The 21,221-nt window shown below is 41.5% G+C and overlaps 1 protein-coding gene across 1 annotated transcript; it reads left to right on the top strand.

Annotated features, from left to right (window-relative positions):
* The first annotated feature begins 9,909 nt into the window (after window positions 1–9,909).
* On the top strand, window positions 9,910–11,272 carry LOC127781625 (probable carboxylesterase 8). Its single transcript, XM_052308612.1, has one exon. It carries the CDS (start codon window positions 9,952–9,954, stop codon window positions 11,014–11,016), a length of 1,065 nt encoding a protein of 354 aa, XP_052164572.1. The 5' UTR covers window positions 9,910–9,951; the 3' UTR covers window positions 11,017–11,272.
* Window positions 11,273–21,221: the final 9,949 nt, after the last annotated feature.

Here is a 21,221-nt window from a genome sequence, read left to right as displayed (position 1 = left end):
TACGATGGTCGTACGGTCTGGATTCGTTAACAATGTCGAGTGTTGCCCTCGACCATTGTTCAACCCAAGGTGTCATCTTAGCAAAAAAATTTCGCCGCACACTAGCATCTCCCTTCCTCTTTTGCCTGCAAAAAACTCATCATTAGGTGTTGAGGTAAGTAATATAATTCGGACACACGCAAATTAATGGGATTGCATTTAAATATAACTTACAAGTGTATCTTGGGGGGGGGGGGGGGACCGTTTCACCGAGCGGGACTGGCACTTCCTGGTAAAGGCCAAAGCCTCATTACACGTTGCGGACTGTACGCCTCAATTGCTATATCGTACACAAGCATCTTTTTTGTCAGCCAGTAAGACGAGTCACGCAAGCAGAGTGTACTGAGGCCATTAGGGGCACGACGTTGTGTCTCCTCGTCGGTGTACGGACACCACTGAACATTATCCTCCTTAAGTAGATCAAACGCTTCAGTGAAGTACTCGTACGCACTTCGAACCTGAACGTTCGCCCACTGTGGCTGTATGTTATGAAATAAATAGTAAGATTACATATGTACAAAATAAATGCAAATGTGAAAAAAAATACGTACCGGTCCCCAGCACCAACGCATGCCATAAGTAGGCCTATCATCTGTACTGTTACCAAATAAGGACGAATCAGCCACAGGTGCAGTCATGTACGGTCGTCCCAATGGGAAGCGTTCATACGACCATAGCATGACCAACAACGGACAACTAGTAAACACAGGCTGCTTAAAGCTTGTCTTTGTGCATGCTTCACAAAGACCTCGGTAAGTTGCAGCCAAAACTGCTGATCCCCAACTCCACGGGGGAAAACTTTGTATGTTGCCTTGCGCAATAAACCTTGCTAAGTTAATCATTCTTGCATCCACTGTGTTTCCGTGTCCACTTGTGAACATAACCCATCCAAAAAACCATAGAAGGTACGCCTCCAAATGCAATTCCACATGGTAATTTTCCGTGTGGTCTCTCATATAACCAACCTACAAAGGTACATTGAAAAGTTCAGTAACAAAACATAGTATCATCACTGCGAAGTTGTATGGTCGAATTAGTTTTACCTCGAACTGGCTGAGCCAGTGTAACGTAGGGCCGCGCGCCTCATCTTCAGAGAAAAAACCTTTTATGTCGCTATCATCCTCTGGAACAATGCAAGCATATCTTCCAATGATATCATCCCTCCAATCCACTGGTGGGTCAGGGAGGACAATTGCCTGTCCTGCAAGTGGCAGCCCTGTAAGCATGGATACATCTTGCAGTGTAATTGCCATCTCTCCACACGGGAGATGGAATGTGTGAGTCTCCGGCCGCCATCTGTCAACCAATGCAGTTAGAAGTCCCTTGTCTATAATCTGGTGCCGTGTGTCTCTTCCCACCACATCTTCTTCTTCCTCGTCATCACCTTTGTCACACCCTGAAGTTCTTTCCCAAGCCTAAATTGAAGTTATAAATGGTCTTAAGAAAATACCAGTGTAAAGCAAGAGTAAACTTTAATAAATTAATGCAAATAATAAACGGATTTGGCATGTGGAATTTTTCTTGAGTTCTACATGTCGAAATACGCTAACAAGATTTTTAGTGGAATTTTCAGAGCTCTAGAAATAATTTTAACCAATTAAAATTGAGCACAAGCAATATTTAATCCCAGGAAAATCCATTTCCTTCCTTTTCTTTTTCTTTTCCCCTTTTTTTCTTTTGAATGGGCCGCCGGCCCGTTCTCTCTCCCTCCTCTTCCCGCTGGGCCGGCCGAAGGCCGAGGCCCAGCCGAGCTGAGCCGGCCGCCCGCCTCCCTCTCCCGGGGTCGCCGACAGGTAGGGCCCACCTGTCGGGCCCGTCCCCTTCCTCCAGCCGGCGCCGCCGCGCCCCGCTCCCGCGTCTCCCGGGCCACGTAGCCCATGTCGCCCTCGCGCCCGCGTTCCCCGCGCCCAATTCCCCCTCTCTCCCGCCCGCGCCCGTGCTCGAGACGGCCGGGATTCGATTTTCGAATCCCGCCTCTCTCTCCTCTCCCATTTCCCCCACGTCGGCCGGCGATTCCCGCTTCTACCGGCCACGTCCGAGCTCCCTCTCCCCTATTTAAGCATCCCCACTCTCCCCTCTCTCTTTTTCCCCATTTTGCCAAGCTCTCACGTGCCCTCTATCGCCCTAGCGCCGTCGCCCTCCTCTCCGCCGCCGCCGCCGCCGCTCCGGTTGCCGCTAGCTGCCTCTAGCCGCCGTGCCGAGCCGCGCCGTCGACGCCGTCGCGTTCGCCGTCGTGCGGGCCACCCCATCCACCCCTCTCCCGTCGGATTCCGCCGCCGGAACCCACTCCGCGGCGTGCGCCGGTGAGCACCACCATGGTGGCCGCCCTTGGCCGGCGTCCTCGTCCTCTTCCATCTTCTCTCCCTCTCTAACTCCTTTCATCGTGTTCGCTAGGTGGTTCTGGAGATCGTCCCGCCGTCGCCATCACCCTCCGTCGCTCGCCGTCGCTTGTCGTCGGTGAGGCACCTCCTCCTCTTTCTCTCTCTCTCTCTCTCTCTCTCCCGCGCCGTCTAGTCGCCGCGCCGCCACCTAGCCGCTTAGCCGCCGCCAGCGTCGCCGCGCCGTCGCGCCGCCGTCTGCCGCGCCGCCGCCCCGCGGTAGCGCCGCCGTGCGCCATGGCCACCGGGCCGGCTCGAGCCGCCCGTGCGCGCCGGCCGCGTGCTCCCCACCGCCGTCCGATCTACCCTCGGGTGTTGGTTAATTAAAATCAATCACATGGTGGGCTGTGGGTGCATGGTTTTGATGGTCGCGCCCATGGCAATTAAGGACCGGTTCGCAGGATACCCTGGAAGAACTTATCGTACTTACCACAAGCCAGCGTGGACAACGGCTGGGCTTGTAGTGTAGCTTTCCTCTATCTGACGCATCCAGGCAAGGGTGGGCGTGATAGAGTTTGGATGGGCCCTGCGACGGCCTATGCGGCTTCCGGATTCACCTAGGCACGAGAGGGGACTGCCCGCTGCTTTGCGAGGAGTGGGGGTGAAACCTGAGGTGTGGTGTGCTTGGTTAGAGGGGGTTATGCGAAGGGTCCTGTCACGACCTCTATCCGGTATGTCATGGTGGCATGTCGGCGCACGGAAACGTGTCGTGGGGCTGTGTCTTGTGGGTACAGTTGTACACCTCTTATCAGAGTAAAACTATTCGAATAGCCGCGCCCGCGGTTATGGGCGGTCAACCAGATTCACCGTGATTAGTCTCACCCTAGGGTAGTCTGATGGAACTGATTAGTTCAGGTGGATGGTTGGGCCTGTTGCAACATGGTGTAGCGTTGGACAGTGGATGGTTAATATTGATTAATTACTATAATGGTTTTACTTCTTCCAACTACTATTTATAAATGCTCGCTTTATGCAAATGAACCACTCTAGCTATCCTTTGATTACCCTGCATCATACCCCTATCCCGGTATGACTTGCTGAGTACAGTGGGTAGTACTCAGTCTTGCTCTATTTTCCCCAAACCCTAGAGTTTGAGTATGCGTCAGATGGTGGCTTTTCCGAGGAGTAGGCTTCATCCGTGCCGTCGAGGATGCCAGTGGAGTGGTGTTCCCGCTGCAGTCCAAGTCAAGGCTTAGCTCCAGATATCTTTTAAGTTTTCCGTGCATTTATGTACGAATTTTATAATGTTTGTAAGACGTGGATCTGTATGTCAACTTTGTCGTTTGTGTACCCCGGCCGGTCCTGGACGGGGATTTTAATGCACATTATGCTTGGAATTCTATTCGGGAATTTCTGGGCGTGACAACCTTCCCCTGGATTTGCTCTCCGTCGGCGTGCACTTTGTTGTCTTGCTACCATGTAATCATAATGCCCTCGAGCCTGCAACATTCTAACAAAAGGAAAAAGGTCTACGGCGGACAACCTTGCAAAACGACAATTGTTGGGTCAGACAAAACTAACACTAATTTAAGTAAAAAAATATTACCAATATTACATGTAAGTCTATAAAAAAATTAGTTACCTTGGTACCCAACGTTCGTCGACCCCCCACATTGGGCAAGTCCGTGTTATGAAGACCGACAGACCACTTGGACAGCTGGAAGACATCTGTCGTGTACGGTGCCGTTCATCGATGTCTCTACTAAGTAACGGGTAGGGCCAATTGTCCAACATACCTGAAATTTTCCAGATTAATCAGTACATATAAGCATTACAAAAAATGAACATCTGTGAATTATAGCACATAGTATGAGGTTGATGAGAACGATACTCACAAATGAAAATATGGATTGTGTCATTTTCATTTTGTATGTGAAGCGTTTTGATGGCCGTTATTAAACCTTTTCATTTTGCTGAAATTATTATTACACTTTCAAAATTACCAATATAGCTTCGAAAATTTCACGATAATTCCATATTGTATTTTAGTTCATCGAGATTTCCAGAAAATTAACCCGCACACTATCTAAATTATTACTTCTCCAATACACTAATAATTATATCTAATACATAAGCCATCACTAAACTTCTATTTTATAATATTTACATTACTAATTTACCTCTATTTCTTCAATTGCTGTTGCAAGCTCACCGAAATCTTTTCTCTAGCTTTCCTCTCTCACAATGCTACTCTCTTCTGCAGTATGAGTGTCTCCTCTCTTTTGGGCAGTGCATCGCTTCCTCTCACCCTCCTCTTATTTTATGCTGTTAGCTAAGTAAAAAAAAGAGACATGATTGACGTTTTCACTGTACTGATTGAAGGCGCGCATTCCTATTTTGTCTATTTTTAGCAGCAGGAAACGTGTACTAGAAGCGCTAGATGATAAAAGAAGTAGGCGCGGCAGAGAGGGGGAGCGGTACGGTCCCGCAGAACCAGTACGCGCTGGTTCTGCGGAACCGTGGCGGTCGCGCGACCGCCCCTGACACCTGCGACTTCCAATTTTTTTTAACTGTTCACTGAATTTTATGAATGATTGGAACTAAAGCTGAGGATTAATTTAAGACAGCCCTCCCACAGCCACTGACACCTGTAACTTCCAATTTCTGTTCACTGAATTTTATGGATGATTGGAACTAAAGCTCAGGATTAATTTAAGACACAGGGAATCGTCGTCCGTCCCGCAGGTTGGATATGCGGGACCACGACGGTGTCGCACACCCAACGTGCGGGACCGAGTTTCCCCCAGCCGGTCCCGCAATCCACCGCGGTGCCGCACGGCCGTTACGCGCGTGCGCCTCGGTGCCGCACGCCCAATGTGCGGGACCGTCGCGGTTCCGCTTCTCCAGCGTGCGGCACCGCTTCGGGGATCGCTCCCGCGACCCCAATCCACGATTGCGCTTCGCTCCCGCTGCGCCAACCTGCGGCTTAGGTATATTTTCACAAATAGTTGCCATGCATGTATATAAACGCGAATTATGGAAAAAAGAGGTATATTTTCAAATTTTTCCCCTCTGTTCATCGGCATGAAACAATTTTGCCGAGCTGGTGTGTTAGCCGAGAAATAAAGGATGGAGATAGAAATTTACACCATTATTGGCACTGTTCTTGTAATCTTTGGATGTTTGGAGAGCACACCTGGATAACTGAAATCCTGCTCTGAAAGAGACGGAAATATGAATCCGATGACTCATGGTGGAAACATGCTAGATTTGTTGGCTTTGTGGTGAGCTGAGACGTAATCCTGATATTATTTATCAGAAAACGAGAAAACGACAAGCCACTGAGCTAAAAATCTAGGTTACGTTAGCACACTATATGGGTTGTATGGGAGCTGAAATATAATCACTTATACACCATTTGGTCCATTTGTGTGGAATGGAACATCAACAACAACAGCAACATACTTCTCCAATCTTAAAAATAAGTTAGGGGGTGTTTAGATGGGGCTAAAACTTTTTAGTCCATGTCACATCGGATGTTTGGATGCTAATTTGGAGTATTAAATATAGACTAATAAAAAAACTAATTTCATAAATAAGAGCTAATCTGCGAGACGAATTTTTTAAGCCTAATTAATCAATAATTATGAAAAGTTTACTGTAGCATCACATTATTAAATCATGACATAATTAGACTCAAAAGATTCGTCTCGTGAATTAGTCCAAGGTTATGGAATGAGTTTTGTAATTAATATAAGTCCCTGTTTCCCAAACAGGATGTTAATCCAATCTAGATCTATAGTATTAAAATGTATCACTATCTCATACAAATCATACAAAGTTAACTTATTTTAGGATAAGGGATTCCAGTTAGAGCGCCCCGGGGGTTAAGTTGGTCACGCGCGGGAGCAGCACGTGTCGCCCCAGAGGCCCACTTCTCTCGGTCGCCCCTGCTTCCTCCCATCTCTCATGTTCCTTTTTTCCCTACGCTTAACTATTGGACTGCCACAAAATTATTATTATTATGCACAGAAAATTTATACATATGTCTTCATATATATATAAACTTTGCACATACATACGAAAAAAAATATATCGGAATTTTATACATATATGTGTAAAATTTTTGTATGTGCAAATTGAAAAAAAAAATTGAGAAAGAAAAAATGCATACAAAAGTTGTACATATATACAAATAACATACAAACTCTATGTTATATAAATTAAAAAATTATATTTTTGAGAAAAAAAAGCATATGCATGGGCAGTGAGGCCCATCTGCCTGAATTCGGCCTAGTCTAAAACGCCTACTAAGCCCGAAAGAGAAATAGACACGGGCAAAAAAAAAGAAACAGCCCAACATATGCTGGGCCAAAAATAAAAATTCGGATAAAAGTTCACATACGCCCTGAGACTTTGATCCTTGGTTATCCTACTTATTATCTGGTGATGACTTTCACTCTTCTCACGCAACTTTGATCCTTTATTTTCTACTAGTACAAAACGATTAGTACACACAGTAATAAATATTTTGGACCAGGTTGCAATAAGGATATAAGTGGGCCAGCCCACACACCCGTAGATGGGCTATGACCCATTTAATGGCCTATATATGGTTTGTGGGCTGATCCGCAAATAATCCTTGGTTGCAATATGAAAAGCATCTTTAATTATTACCAGAAAAAATGCATGTGCTTTGCAACGGGTAAATGCTATTTTAATCTTATTATTCTTATATGGTTTAGCTAAGATGAATTTTACTGTGGGAATTCGCTCGGATTTTTTTTAGAAAATAATGAACTGTAATTAGGAGTCCGACTTTCATCTCAAGTTAGCATGCAAGTTTTTTTAAAGAAAATTTTTATACGACTTCTTTTGTATTTTTAAAAGCAAACGAACTTAAAATCCGACTTATACACAGATCTGTATTTTCAAAAGCAAACGAACTTAAAAACCGACATGAATACGGATGACGTACCAAAATACCGATAAAAATATCTTCAATTTTTATAATAGTAGAGAAGAGATTATAAGTGCCGAATCAAAACGCAAAAATCATGCGTCCTATGCCCCTAAATTCATATATGCTGTGTCCTTTGAGTTTGAGACAATATGGTGTGCAATGCAAAGCTTCTTTCCCTGCTTTTCTCATTTCTTTCTCTATTTTTTATGACTCGTTACGTCGTTATCCTACTTTTCCATGCGTTATTTGTGCTGGCCTCTTTACCGGGCAACCGTGTGGGAGAAATGTTTCATGCCATTATCGATGGCGATATGATGATGCTAACCCTCCACCACTATCATATTATCGATGGCGAAGTGGCCACGTGCTTGTGTTTTGAATGGCCAAAGACATTAATTAAGAAGCCGATGCTAATTAAGAAAGTTTTAGGAAGCACCTTAAGCACGCTGTCAGAATGCTCAAGTCATCTTTTGGACTATCTGTTGTCTGCTTTGAGTCAACAAGGTGTGCATTCCCCTGCTTTTATCGATCCTTTTGACTTGCTATCCAACTTTAACTTTTATCCGTCATATTTATGCATTAAGCCACAATCATTCCTTGCAGGAAGCAAAAATAGCTTAAAAGAAGGGAGCACAGCACAACTGCCACTGCTACTTGCTACTCCCTCCGTTTCGAGATGTTTGACGCCGTTGACTTTTTAGCACATGTTTCACCGTTCGTCTTATTCAAAAAAATTTAAGTAATTATTAATTCTTTTCCTATCATTTGATTCATTGTTAAATATATTTTTATGTAGACATATAATTTTACATATTTCACAAAAAATTTTGAATAAGACGAACGGTCAAACATGTGCTAAAAAGTCAACGGTGTAAAACATTTCGAAATGGATGGAGTACTTTCTTCGTTACAGAAATAACTTACTTAGAAAGAGATGTGACCCTCCTAATACAATAAATTTGGTCAAAAACTCGATCATGGCACAGTTCTTATCGGAGACAAATTCTTAACGAAGGCCGGAGATGAGCTCGATCAGCTGCAGGTTTATTCAATTTATCCTGTTTAAATGCAGCAGCAGCAGCAATGGTGCATGCGTCACTCGACGACAGCCACAATTGCGATATTCTTGCGCCACAGGTAGCCTTTTGAGCTTCCTCTGCAGATCGAACGAGGAAGAAAGTTCGACAAACAGTCAGCATTATAGCTGGTCGATCGCCAAAGTGGGTGGTTGGAAGTATGTAACCTTTGTCGACATGTTCAAAGATAGTGTGTGATATATCGTCTTAAACAAATATGTTTTTATAACAAAATATATGTAATTTAAATTAAGAACAATGCTCTGCTGCTCTATACTAATAATATTATACTACCAGTAGAAATAATTTGAACCGTTCGTTATCAAAGTTAAATTAGTAATTTACTAATATAGTGATTAAGCGTAACTTTGTTTATGTTTTTTTCCGACTAGATCGATCTATAGCCATTCTTTGCGCTGACATCGCTCATGTTCCATCGAAAAAGCTTAGGAGGGGGATTCAATCATTGTTTAAATGACAATTATACCCCTCTCAATACATTTTTTTTACAATAATACGTCTCCACGTTTCTACTACCCCTTAATTAGAGTGGTAGTAAAATATATCTGATCCATTCGCTCAAATTAGCTCAATGGTTCATATTGTTTTCTACTACCAATAAAGAGCATCGTAGTGGGACTCTTAAATTAAAGACTATCTACTTACAATAGTTGAGACAAGAAATACATTAACTGTTATAAAAATGTTATTTATTACTAAATTTTCTTATTACCCTTATGCATGCTTCTATTTTGGGACTGTTTAGTTCAAAAAAACTTTTCGTAAAAGCATCACATCGAATCTTTGGACAAATGTATGGAGCATTAAATATAGATAAAAAGAAAAACTAATTGCACAGTTTGCATTTAAATCGTGAGACGAATTCTTTGAGCCTAATTAGTTCATGATTAGCCATAAGTGCTATAGTAATTAACATGTGCTAATGACGGCTTAATTAGGCTCAAAAGATTCGTCTCGCGATTTCCAAGCGAGTTATGAAATTAGTTTTTTCATTCGTGTTTGAAAATCCCTTCTGATATTCGGTCAAACGTCCAAGTGACACCCAAAAATTTTTATTTCACCAACTAAATTACTAAACAGACCTTTTGTTTGGCTCCTCTGTTTACCAACTAAACAGGCTCTTAATTGCCAACTTGCCAAGACTTCAATTCCCTTTTGATAACCGTGACAGTACAAGTATACTTATTATCACAACTTAAAAAACGACGCCTACTCGTTAGCTCAACTCTGTTTCTTGCTTCCATGATCCATCACCATAAAAAAAAACTACACGTGCACATCATGCCATTGTCCATAACCTTACTGTTCGAGCATTTAAAATTATATCTATTTATTTTAAAATATTTGATATCATCTTTAAATAGCGTGTAATAATTTAATATGTTTTATAAATAATACAATAATGTTTCGATATTTACCTAACGAGCGACACTCAATTATTATAAAATACGCGCGTAAACAAACTCAGCTTACACTTACATGATATGAAAAAAGAGACAAACTAAAGACTTCAACCTAGGATTACACACTATATATGCTCACGAGGCTGGTAAGCACTAATTATCTTCCGAAATCCAAGAAGAAACAGAGCGAGCAAGCCCCCGACAGCATGGGTGACGTCACCGCCGCCGCGCCGCCGTCGCCGGACAAGTCGAGCAACCTCTTCATGCAGATCGCCGTCCACCCGGACGGCACCATCACGCGCCCCTTCGTCCCCGACGCGCCGCCCTCCGCCACCGGCCTGGTCCTCTCCCGCGACGTGCCGCTCGACGCCTCCCTCGCCACGTCGCTCCGCCTCTACCTCCCCAACCCCGCCTCGCCGCCGCCGCCGACGTCCAAGCTCCCCGTCATCCTCTACTTCCACGGCGGCGGCTTCGTCCTCTTCTCCACCGGCAGCGTCTTCTACCACGCCTCCTGCGAGGCCATGGCCGCCGCCGTGCCGGCCATCGTCGTCTCCCTCGACTACCGCCTCGCGCCCGAGCACCGCCTCCCCGCCGCCTACGACGACGCCGCCTCCGCCGTGCTCTGGCTCCGCGACGCCGCCGCGGGGGACCCCTGGATCGCGGCGCACGGCGACCTGTCGCGGTGCTTCGTCATGGGGAGCAGCTCCGGCGGGAACATGGCGCTCAACGCCGGCGTCCGGGCCTGCAGGGGCCTCGACCTGGGCCCCGCCGCCGTGCGCGGGCTGGTGCTGCACCAGCCGTACCTCGGCGGCGTGGCGCGGACGCCGTCGGAGGAGAAGTCCGGCGACGACGCGGTGCTGCCGCTGGAGGCGAACGACAAGCTCTGGAGCCTCGCCCTGCCGGCAGGCGCCGACCGGGACCACGAGTTCAGCAACCCGGCGAAGTCGATGGCGGCGGCGGCGGCGGCGTTGACCGGGCTGCCTCGGTGCCTGGTCACCGGGAGCGACGGCGACCCGCTGATCGACAGGCAGAGGGAGCTGGTCGCGTGGCTGCGGGGGCACGGCGTGGAGGTCGTCGCGAAGACGGACTTCGCCGGGTCCCACGCGGCGGAGCTGTTCGTGAAGGAGACGGCCGACGAGCTCTTCGCGGCGGTGCGCGCGTTCGTGTCCTGCGCCGGCGACGTCGTCCACAGTTGATGATGACGTACGCATGCAAAAGTCTGTGTGTCACTATCACCGTATGGACAATAATAATCCGGCACTGCATTGATTGCACTGATGATGGTGGATGAGTCAGTTGGTACGTGCAGCTAGCTACCGTGGCGGTGCTTGATTTTTTTTTTTTCTGAACTCGGTGCTTGATTAATTGCTTGTTGATTTGCATAATGCAAATGATGTACTCCCTCCGGTTCCATAGTTCTTAATGTTTGAGACAATGATACGGTTTTTAAAATATATATTTGATCTTATTTTTCTATTATAATTATACAATAAAAGATACATCTTTACTTTTATTATAAAACTTTAAAAGATAAATAGATATATGTTATTTTAGTTCTTTTAAACTAAATACTTTTGAAGTCAATGATTGCCAAATCTATACAAATCTGGCCTTAATCTTATCCAAAATGTTAGGAATTAAGAAACCGGAGAGAGAAGTGTAATAATAATAATAATAATAATAATAATAATAATAATAATAAAAAGGGGAGCATTGCTTGAGGAATGATGTAACTGAAGGCGATAAGTCAATGCTCGTTGATTCGTTCTGAATCGCTGTACACAGTGCCCAATTACGATCGAAGTCGTCCATTTTTCACAAAAACGTCAGTGTCAACGCTGATTTCATAGAGATTTGCAGAGGTAGCAGCTGCTGTTTGTGATAAAATTTCTTCCTTGTCAACGTTGGCCCAACACGAGATTACTTCAGCATAGCATGCGCACCGGCGTGGTTTATGAATGGAGTCAAACGAACCGAGACGTCACTCCCTCAAATATGGACGTAAATACACAGCTAGTGGTATCTGGTCTGTATGAACCAGCTATCACTCCATCTATAAGAGGCATCATCCACCTATACTTCAAATATAATTTTCTGTTAAACTACTTATCCGATCTACGATCCGATTACACCGTTGTGTTCGTAACAATTAAATCTTTACAACAAAATCTTACATGATTATATTTTGATGAAAAATCACAAATTACTTTTATGATATGTCTAAATTACTTTTAGATTTCACTAAGTTACTTCTTAGATATATAAAAGTAAATTCAGTAAAACCTAAAAGTAATTTACATATATTATAGAAGTAATTTAGAACAAAACGAAGGTAACTTTAGCATGTCATTTGAAGTAAATCCGTTGTAGAGATAAAAACATGACTCTATCTAGAAATTAAATTAACCAGTACAAATTATAGAATTAACTAAAATAATAATAAAAGTAATCACCTCAGAGCATTATGAATGTATAGGAAGTATTTTAATCAAATATAAAAGTAACTTTTATATATATATATATATATATATATATATATATATATATATATATATATATATATATATATATATGATAATTTGTTCAATGAAATAAGGCATTAATTAAAGTTACTTTCTTTCTTTCTTTTTTGTTATAAGTTACTTCTATAATATATATGTAAATTACTTTTAGGCTTTACTGAATTTACTTTTATATGTCTGAGAAGTAACTTAGTGAAATCTAAAAGTAATTTAGATATATCATAAAGTAATTTATGATTTTTCATCAAAATATAATCATGTGAGATCTTGTTGTAAAAATTTAATTATTACGAACACAACGGTGTAATCGGATTGTAAATCGGATAATTAATTTAAGAGAAAATTTTATTTGAAACATAGATGATAGGGATATTTCCCCTACTTGCTCAATGGATTAATAGCAACTAAAACTTCTAAAGTACTAGCACGTGGGTGTCTCTGGTTAAGACTAATTGGAGATGGCTCTCCAATTAGATTTACCGCTCAAATATTGCTGAATCTGGGCCCACAAGTATCTGCGCTTTGAGGGACTAGACTTTATTTCCCAGACAAAATGGGCTGGATTAATTGGTCATGTTCGGCCTAGAGTATCCATTGGGCCAGATTCTATGTAGAGAGTAGCAGGCCGGCCTATTCCGAGCCCACGACCACATTGGAACTTTTGCCGCAAGTGTCGTCCGTCCCGATCACGTACGGTGATGCATATGCAAGCCTCCTTTGAAGAATGAAGAATTCAAGTCAGCGAATGCAACAAGGATTGATCGAACGAGTAGATAGATAGTAGCAGGCGTCCGTCCGCATGTGGTGAGCTAGGCTCAAAATAGATAGTAGGATATGTTAACGGGCAATGCTACGGGACAATATTCCGTTCAAATGAAATGATACTACCTGATACCTAGGTATAGAGGTATCATCTCATCTGAACGGGGTATCAACCGATACCTATATATTACTGTATCCGTCTTATAATATAATAATTTTTGGAGTTGTCCAGATTAATAGCTAAAAATGCTTATATTTTAGAATGAAAATTGTCTAGATATTAGACGATATCTTAGAAGTACCATCCCGTCCAAACGAGAGAGAACGTCCTTTTAGCATTTTCCTATGTCAGCAGGTGATGGTTTCCGCTACGAAACAGGTGACTGGTCTGGTGGGTTCAGCTGATGAAGCACTCATGTCATGTTAAGCCAGCAGAAGATCGATCGAGGAACGTTGGCCCACAGGCGCCTATCAGTGGACGCCGCAGTTTACTTCATCTAAAGCAGCGTAATAAAGCAATCCCATAGTTGAGCCCGTGCTAGTAATTAAATTACTACCCCGCTAAGCAGGTTTAAAAGGCACTGTAAAAAAAAATACTACTACAGGTTTAGTAGTGCACACAGGACAGGAGATGATGATCTCAGATGGAGGGAAGACACTGTAAAAAAAAAGATTGTGGTCATTTTCAATCACCCGGTACTCAGCTGCAGCTGCAGCTGCAAGGCGAGGCACGCTATCCGAAGCAAACGAAGCAGGAGATATTCATCACACAATCACTGTCCCGTCGTCTGCCTAGCTTTTGCTTCTTTTTTTTTATTTTTACCGTGGGTGTGGGCCGGTGTGGGTGTGGGTGTTCGTTAGGCGTGGGGATTTGCGCCGTCTGTCCAGTCTCCGCCGCATTTGGAAAAGACAAACAAATCCCACCCCCCCCCCCCTGCCGCTCGCTCTCCGCCGCTGCCGCCGCGATTGGACGTCGCCGCAGCTCACCTCAGCTCACCTCTCCTTGTGACTCGGAGCAGGTACAATAGCAGTACATATTCAAAAGATAAACGAGAAGGGATAAGAATAGCAGGGCTACAGCTTTATACCCAGCTATAACACAAACTATAGAACATAATGTGTGTATGATAAGTGAAACTAGATATTATTTTTATAGTAGTATATGTTTTTAAATAATTATTATATGAATTGTTTATTAAATTGACTGTAGATAATTTGAAGTTTGTAGTTGGCTATATAATTAAACTTGGGCCCTGTGTAGATCCCACCCAAAAATTTTTTTCACCTTGTCACATCGAGTGTTTAAAACTTGCATAAAATATTAAATATATGCTAAAAAATAACTAATTACACATATTACGACTAATTTGCGAGACAAATCTTTTAAGCCTAATTACTTCATGATTTAACAATGTGGTGCTACAGTAAACATTTGCTAATGACAGATTAATTAGGCTTAATATATCCTGTAATTAGTTTTTAATTAGTACCGAACATTCAATACTATATCTTATATAATACCCGAGTAAACACGCCCTTGCTCTAATGGTGTTTTTACCCGGTGGGCAATGCAAATGCAATGGGGAAATTGAAGTAGTGGCAGCTATGGCCAGCGTGGTGTGGATGTGTATTGTATGGGGAATCGATGGGGTGGGGATTCTCGAGGAGGAGGAGGTGGGAGGATGAGTCAACCGCGTCGTACAGCGCGCACGGCTCGAGGTGTCCTACTCCGACTCTGATACCATGCGTTGCATTGCATGCCCTTGGATTGGCTGCCCCATTATTGGCCCACGCCACGGACTTCCATCTCTTTCTTCCCATCCTTTTTTTCCAAAGGAAAATTACTCTACGAGTACGAGTTTATTCCCTCCTCTCTCTCTAAAATCAATCAAATGCTCCCTCTCTTGTTTAAAATTTACTACCTTTAGACCCATAAAAAACTAACCTAATACCGATTATAACATATCCTATTACTATAAACTTAGACATATATTTAACTAGATTCGTATCACTAAAATATGTTACATTCAGTTTTAACTTCGTTTTTTCTGTGTGTATGAGGAATTAGTTTTCATTATCTACTTATTGTCTTATCGGTCACGAACAGAATTTAAGTTTTAAAACTTTTGAACCATTAAGAATACACATATAAATATTTTTATCCCGCATCTAAAACAAAGACGAGAGCCTTATTACTGCGGTCGAGTTAATTTGCTTTGTTTTATACACACGATCGAGTAGCTAGTGGGTAGGCTGTGTTTGTAACCCCATGTTCCCATCCCCTCTCCCTCGTTTACCACGCGCATGCTTTTCAAACTACTAAATGGTGTGTTTTTTTGCAAAAAGTTTCTATACGAAAGTTGCTTAAAAAAATTAAATTAATCCATTTTTAAAAAAATAGCTAATATTTAATTAATCACGTGCTAATGGAACACTCCGTTTTCTGTGCACGAGGGATTAGCTCCCATCCATGGAATCCGAACACAGCGGATCTCTCCCACGTTTGTCAATGCTAACGGATCGGATCAAGATTAATACTCTCTCCATTCCAAATTGATCTACTTATTTCATAGGTAGTACATCAAGATCAAGAAAAACTAATAACTCTCTCATACTATATTTACTCTAGCAATAAACTCGATGCATGCGCCATACCCACTATTTTCTAGCCAATAACAAATCAAGATATTGCATGTGGGTTATAAATACTTGTATGTATGAATGCATGCATCAATATCTATTTACTCAAATGCACAAATAATGAATAGACTTAATAAATAAACACAAATATGATGATTATTTAGGAATAATCTAAAAAAACTATATGATGATCATTTTGGAACGGAGGGAGTTCTACTGCTGCATGCGTCGCGGCCATTTTGTCAATGCCTGCCTGTAGTTGATCATGCATTCATCGACCATGTAGGACTTGCACTATACAGCTACAGTGGAGCCGGCTGCCATCTTGCACTGCTACAGTCTCATGCATCTTAACAGCCACTGCTATAGTGGCAGTCGTAGTAGTAAATTTTACGGAGACAAGGACTTTTTGATTTGTTCTCGATTTGTTGATGGCCCCATGCATGATACGAATCCGCGGTTGTTTTTGTATGGTTAGTACTTACCAACTATTTGAGGTTTATTTGGAGTTAACATGAGTAATTATTTTCTCACTTGATTGTTGTACATACATACTTCTCCGTGCACTTTATAAGTCATATATATCTTGATAAATAGATTAATGTATAGATAAATTTAATTAGCCTAGCTATAAATTTTACTCCCTCTGTATTTTTTTATATGATGTTGGTTAATTCATTTTTGAACTAATCAACGCCATATAAAAACGAATGAAGGGACATTGTTAGGCTTATACTCCCTTAGATTTATGTTACATGTCGTTTTAAACTTTATTCTTTTTATCAAAAGCTTGTCGTTCACATGTTCCAAATCACTTTTAGAGGTGACATTACCTCTCTAACTTCATTAATGTAGTCAATTATTAATACAGTTATGATTCTCACTAGACTATCCATCGCAAAAATATATCAACTTACTATCGGATGTGACGACACGACCTAGTACTATAAATCTGAATAGACCCCGTCTCCATATTCGTTGAAATAGGTTGTGTCTAATCTATTACTAGATTTTTTTAGATGGGTGGAGTACTTGTTAAAGGTAACAATATAATCTGGCACTTCTAATTAGTTTATGTGTGATTTGCTAGAATAACATAATTTGAAACAGGCGAAGTACTTCCAAGTACTTTCACACAATACTGGTTTTATGACTATTAGAGATATACTAATAAAATACGTGTTTGCAATTTTATGAGAAAACATTGGCCAAAGTTTAGTTTTAAAAATAAAACACATACTTCCTCTAGATTGATAATACTTATTATCGTTTTGGACATGAGTGATGTGAAACTTTGAATTTTTAACTATAAATAATTTCTAAAATATTTATCTTAGAAATATGAAGATCCTAGCTATATATAGATTAGTCTTAAAAATACTTCAATGAAACCTTGTATTTGTTGATATTCTTTTTATATTATAATAAAAAATAATGGTTACAATTGTGTTTTGAGATAATATATTTATCTAAAACGACAAATATTATCAATTCAGATGAAGTAGTTATTACCAGTACTAGGATTTATCAGAGGGGACGGCACTGCTTTGATATTGATATGCAATGCGCAGATGGATCGATAAACGACGAGAGATGGATAATTAAAATTGCATTAAACCGCGCCACATGCGCTCATCAGAACGGGCGGGTGTGCATGTTTTGCGCAAGCAATTAATTGAAGAAGAACGCAGCTAGCTCTCGATCTGGCCGCGGCTACTAGCTCGCCAGCCTGCATGTATATGCTCGCTCAGCTAATAAAACTCGAAGCTCTCTTAGCTGACCTCTCAAGAGTAAAATTAACAAGATGCATGCCCAAATACAGTGTCTCACTGTAGTCTATGTAGCTCTAGTGCATATCATAGGATCAGCAATCTCTACCGATCGACCGATTGACTTATTATTCGATGATGGCATTTTGACAGTTAATTAGGGACTACTAGTAGTAATTTTCCTGCACAACATATATATTGCAATATACTTGCGTACTAGGAGTATAAGCCAATGGGTCGTTTTAAAAAAAAAGAAGCAATATACAAGCCAATAATTATTCCATACAGCATCTCGATATTCCCCGTGTACTGTACGTACGTGTATATAGCTAGGTAGGTGTATATATAGCCACACGGATCCAAGGAACCAGCAGCAGCTATAATATACGCATGTGTCGTTACTGTATTGCTCACCTTAGTACAGTATATGTATATTGCTAGCTGCATGGTAGTGCTCATGGAGTACTGTCTAGTGCAGTAGTATGCATGTATTGTCGATGTAAACAGAGACCATCTTCTTTCAGGGATCTGACTCAGGTTTCTTGTCCGGATCGATTGATATCTCTGCAATCTTGCAGCTGGCTTTTGGCTTATATGGACACATGCATGATGAGATATGCATGCATGCTTGTGTGGTTACTGTATTACTCCTCCGTCCTAGAATATAGTAATCTAGGATTTACGAATCTGAACATGTTCTCTGTATAGATTTGTAGTAATAGGATACGTCGTCTCATCCGATTTTAGGTTGCTATATTAATATGGGACGGATGGAGTATTAGTTGCTCACAGTTCAAGTAAAGACTGAAGAGACTCCTATATTCCTCTCGATCAGTACTCCTGCATATGCTCTCTGTGTGCTGCATAACTATGCATGTTAATTCATCCTTTTCTCTGTCATTAAGTCATAACTACTGGTGTAGTGCGTTGCGTTATTATAACCCGTGCAAGCATCTTGTGTGAATAGGAGATCATGCATGCAAAATGCTCTACATGCATGCATCGTCATTAACCAATGCAATACTAATTGATGAGAGTTAACTAATTTACCCGGCGAACGTACTGCCGAGTACTACTATGCAAATGCATTTCAATTTTTGGCTTGTTGTTTTCACTGTATGCCGCTGGCTGTACATGTAGCTAGCAGCAGTATGTCCCACGTACGATCGGGCCGTACGTACGTACGTACGTCCTGTTAATTATATGCACATGACACATGAACTACTGTGTCGAGATCGATATACAACAAACGCTTTGTCATTTTCACGTAATGGGTATGGGCCCTCCTTAGCTATACTGAATGATTGCAGATTTCCAGCATCGATCAGCATCAGCTATAGCTCTCACTGATTAATTCAAACAGTGCCCAGCCACCAGCAGCAGCTGGGACCAGATTTCTGACCGACTATAGGCAACCGGGTCTCTCAGATCGACCACGTACTTGATGTAGGAGTAAATTGCAAAGGATGGAATAATGTGTACTGTAGGGAAAAGTAATAAACGTTCTGTCGTCCAACGTACAACACCATAAATCCATATTCCTGTTTTACTACAAGACATGGAAGTATATGGAACAGCTCTATACGTACGATCCTCAAGGAGTCAAGGCCCCTTCGGATCGTAGAAATGGAAAAACGGAGAAATAGAAAAAGCACGATATTCTGACATGAATGTAATTGTAAAATACAAAAAAAACATAAAAATGATAGTTTGATTGGACCGCGGGAAAAATGCAAGAATCGGATAAGAGAGATGAACTCAAAGGAAAATTTCTAAGAGGTTGAAGCTCTTGCTAAATTTTCATCTAAAAAAGAATTAATTTATAACTATAAATGTAAACATATATAAGCTGTGAAATGCCTAGGCAACTATCCATTTTATAGAAAATCTTTTCAAATTAATGTTAGCCTGCTTTATATACATCTAGCATCTCCACACCAAACGATGTGCATACATGTGTAGCATGTGCCGATTATATTTGTGCACGACATTTAACGAAGTAATTTTGTTCAGGGAGATCGAGCCCTACCACGTACAGTGCGTACTACACAAATATATATTAGTGTACTATGCTCCATAGTATATTTGATGGAAATCTTAGTGGAATTAACACGTGGAATATATATTACACAACGTGTAGTATACCCTCTGGGCACGGCAGGGAGGAGGACACTGTTCACTTCCCTGCTCTTGAGTTTTCATGGTGAAAAAGTTGGTAGGAGTAGCTTAGTAGCCATAGCTAGGAAAACCCCTTTAGCACCCATATATCGAGTGGTCGTCGACGTCGTCGTTGAAACGTTCGGTAGACGGTAGCTAGGACGCATGCATGCACCTTGTCATAGTTGATAGTTGCAGGGGTAAAACAACCAACACATGCATGCACGGGGCCGGTTTGTCTAGAGCCCAAATTAAATTAAAAAGAGTATGAATTAAAGCTTATAAGTCTGTTTTATTCTTTTACTCAGTTATTACTACCTCCATATTTTAATGTATAACGCTGTTGATTTTTTATCCAACGTTTGACCATTTATCTTATTCAAAAAAATTCATGCAATTATTATTTATTTTATTGTGATTTGATTCATCATAAAATGTTCTTTAAGCATGACATAAATATTTTCATGTTTGCAAAAAAAAATTGAATAAAACGAATAGTCAAACGTTGGTCAAAAAGTCAACGGCGTCATAGAAACTTGTTAGGTTCTTAGTGTGGTGGAATCTTTTCACCGGGTTCAAAATTCATAGACTTTATAAATCCCAAGATATTAATTAGCTCATCGATAGCGAAACACCTATGTAGGGCTCATAAATCTTGAGATGTGTCGGTTCAGTATTCGAAAGTGCTCATGAACTCATAGCAGTATATTGTGCGTGCGTACATTTATATGAATGAGTATGCATATATTTATATGAGCGTCTACATTTGTACTGTGTTAAAACAAAAGCAGAAACCAGACTGCATGTCGTGCTAGATTATTTTGCCCGATAATTCCAAATAATCATCTACTGTTCTAGTTTTTTAAAATCTGTCGTAACTAGTAGCAAAACGAGGGAGTGATCACTACTCCCTTTGCCCCAGGAAAAAACAAATCTAGAATTAGATGTGACATATTCTAATACAACGAATTTAGATAGATGTATGTTTCAATTCGTAGTATTAAGATGTGTTACATCCAGTACTATGCTGATTTCTATGGGACGAAAGGAGGTAGCTAGCTAGTCCTAGTATTTCTATGCAGTTTAGGAACGGAGAGGGGACGTGGTCACGGCCGAATAGTGGACCCGGGCTGCTTATATTCTTTGATCACTTGTATTATTAAAAAAAATTTATGCAAATATAAAAAATGAAAAGTTGTGCTTAAAGTACTTTGAATAATAAAGTAAGTAAAAAAACTAAATTTTTTTTTAATAAGACGAGTGGTCAAATAGTGAAAAAAAACTCAAAATCCCTTATATTATGGGACGTAGTGAGTTTATTATCTTTGCTTAATATTACCGTCGCACCTTCGTAGCCAGGCCGCGAGCGATCGAGTACAGCACGGGAAATTTTTGTACATCATCTACAGCAAGGTGTAGGCGATGCTGTTGGTGCATGATTGGTTCCTTGGTTGGCAACATCATCTCCAGCTTGATCGATCGATCGATCCATTGTGAACCATTGCATCATGCGTGTACTACTACTACTCCAGTACTGAGAGTTCGAGGGTC

The sequence above is a fragment of the Oryza glaberrima genome, chromosome 8 (assembly GCF_000147395.1).
Source record: "Oryza glaberrima chromosome 8, OglaRS2, whole genome shotgun sequence".
Lineage (NCBI taxonomy): Eukaryota > Viridiplantae > Streptophyta > Magnoliopsida > Poales > Poaceae > Oryza > Oryza glaberrima.
The sequence above is the reverse complement of the archived record's forward strand: the minus strand, read 5'-3'. Positions and strand labels throughout refer to the sequence as shown.

Excerpts from the sequence above, each read along its gene's own strand:
- LOC127781625 (XM_052308612.1), top strand. The coding sequence starts at position 9,952 with ATGCTCACGAGGCTGGTAAGCACTAATTATCTTCCGAAATCCAAGAAG.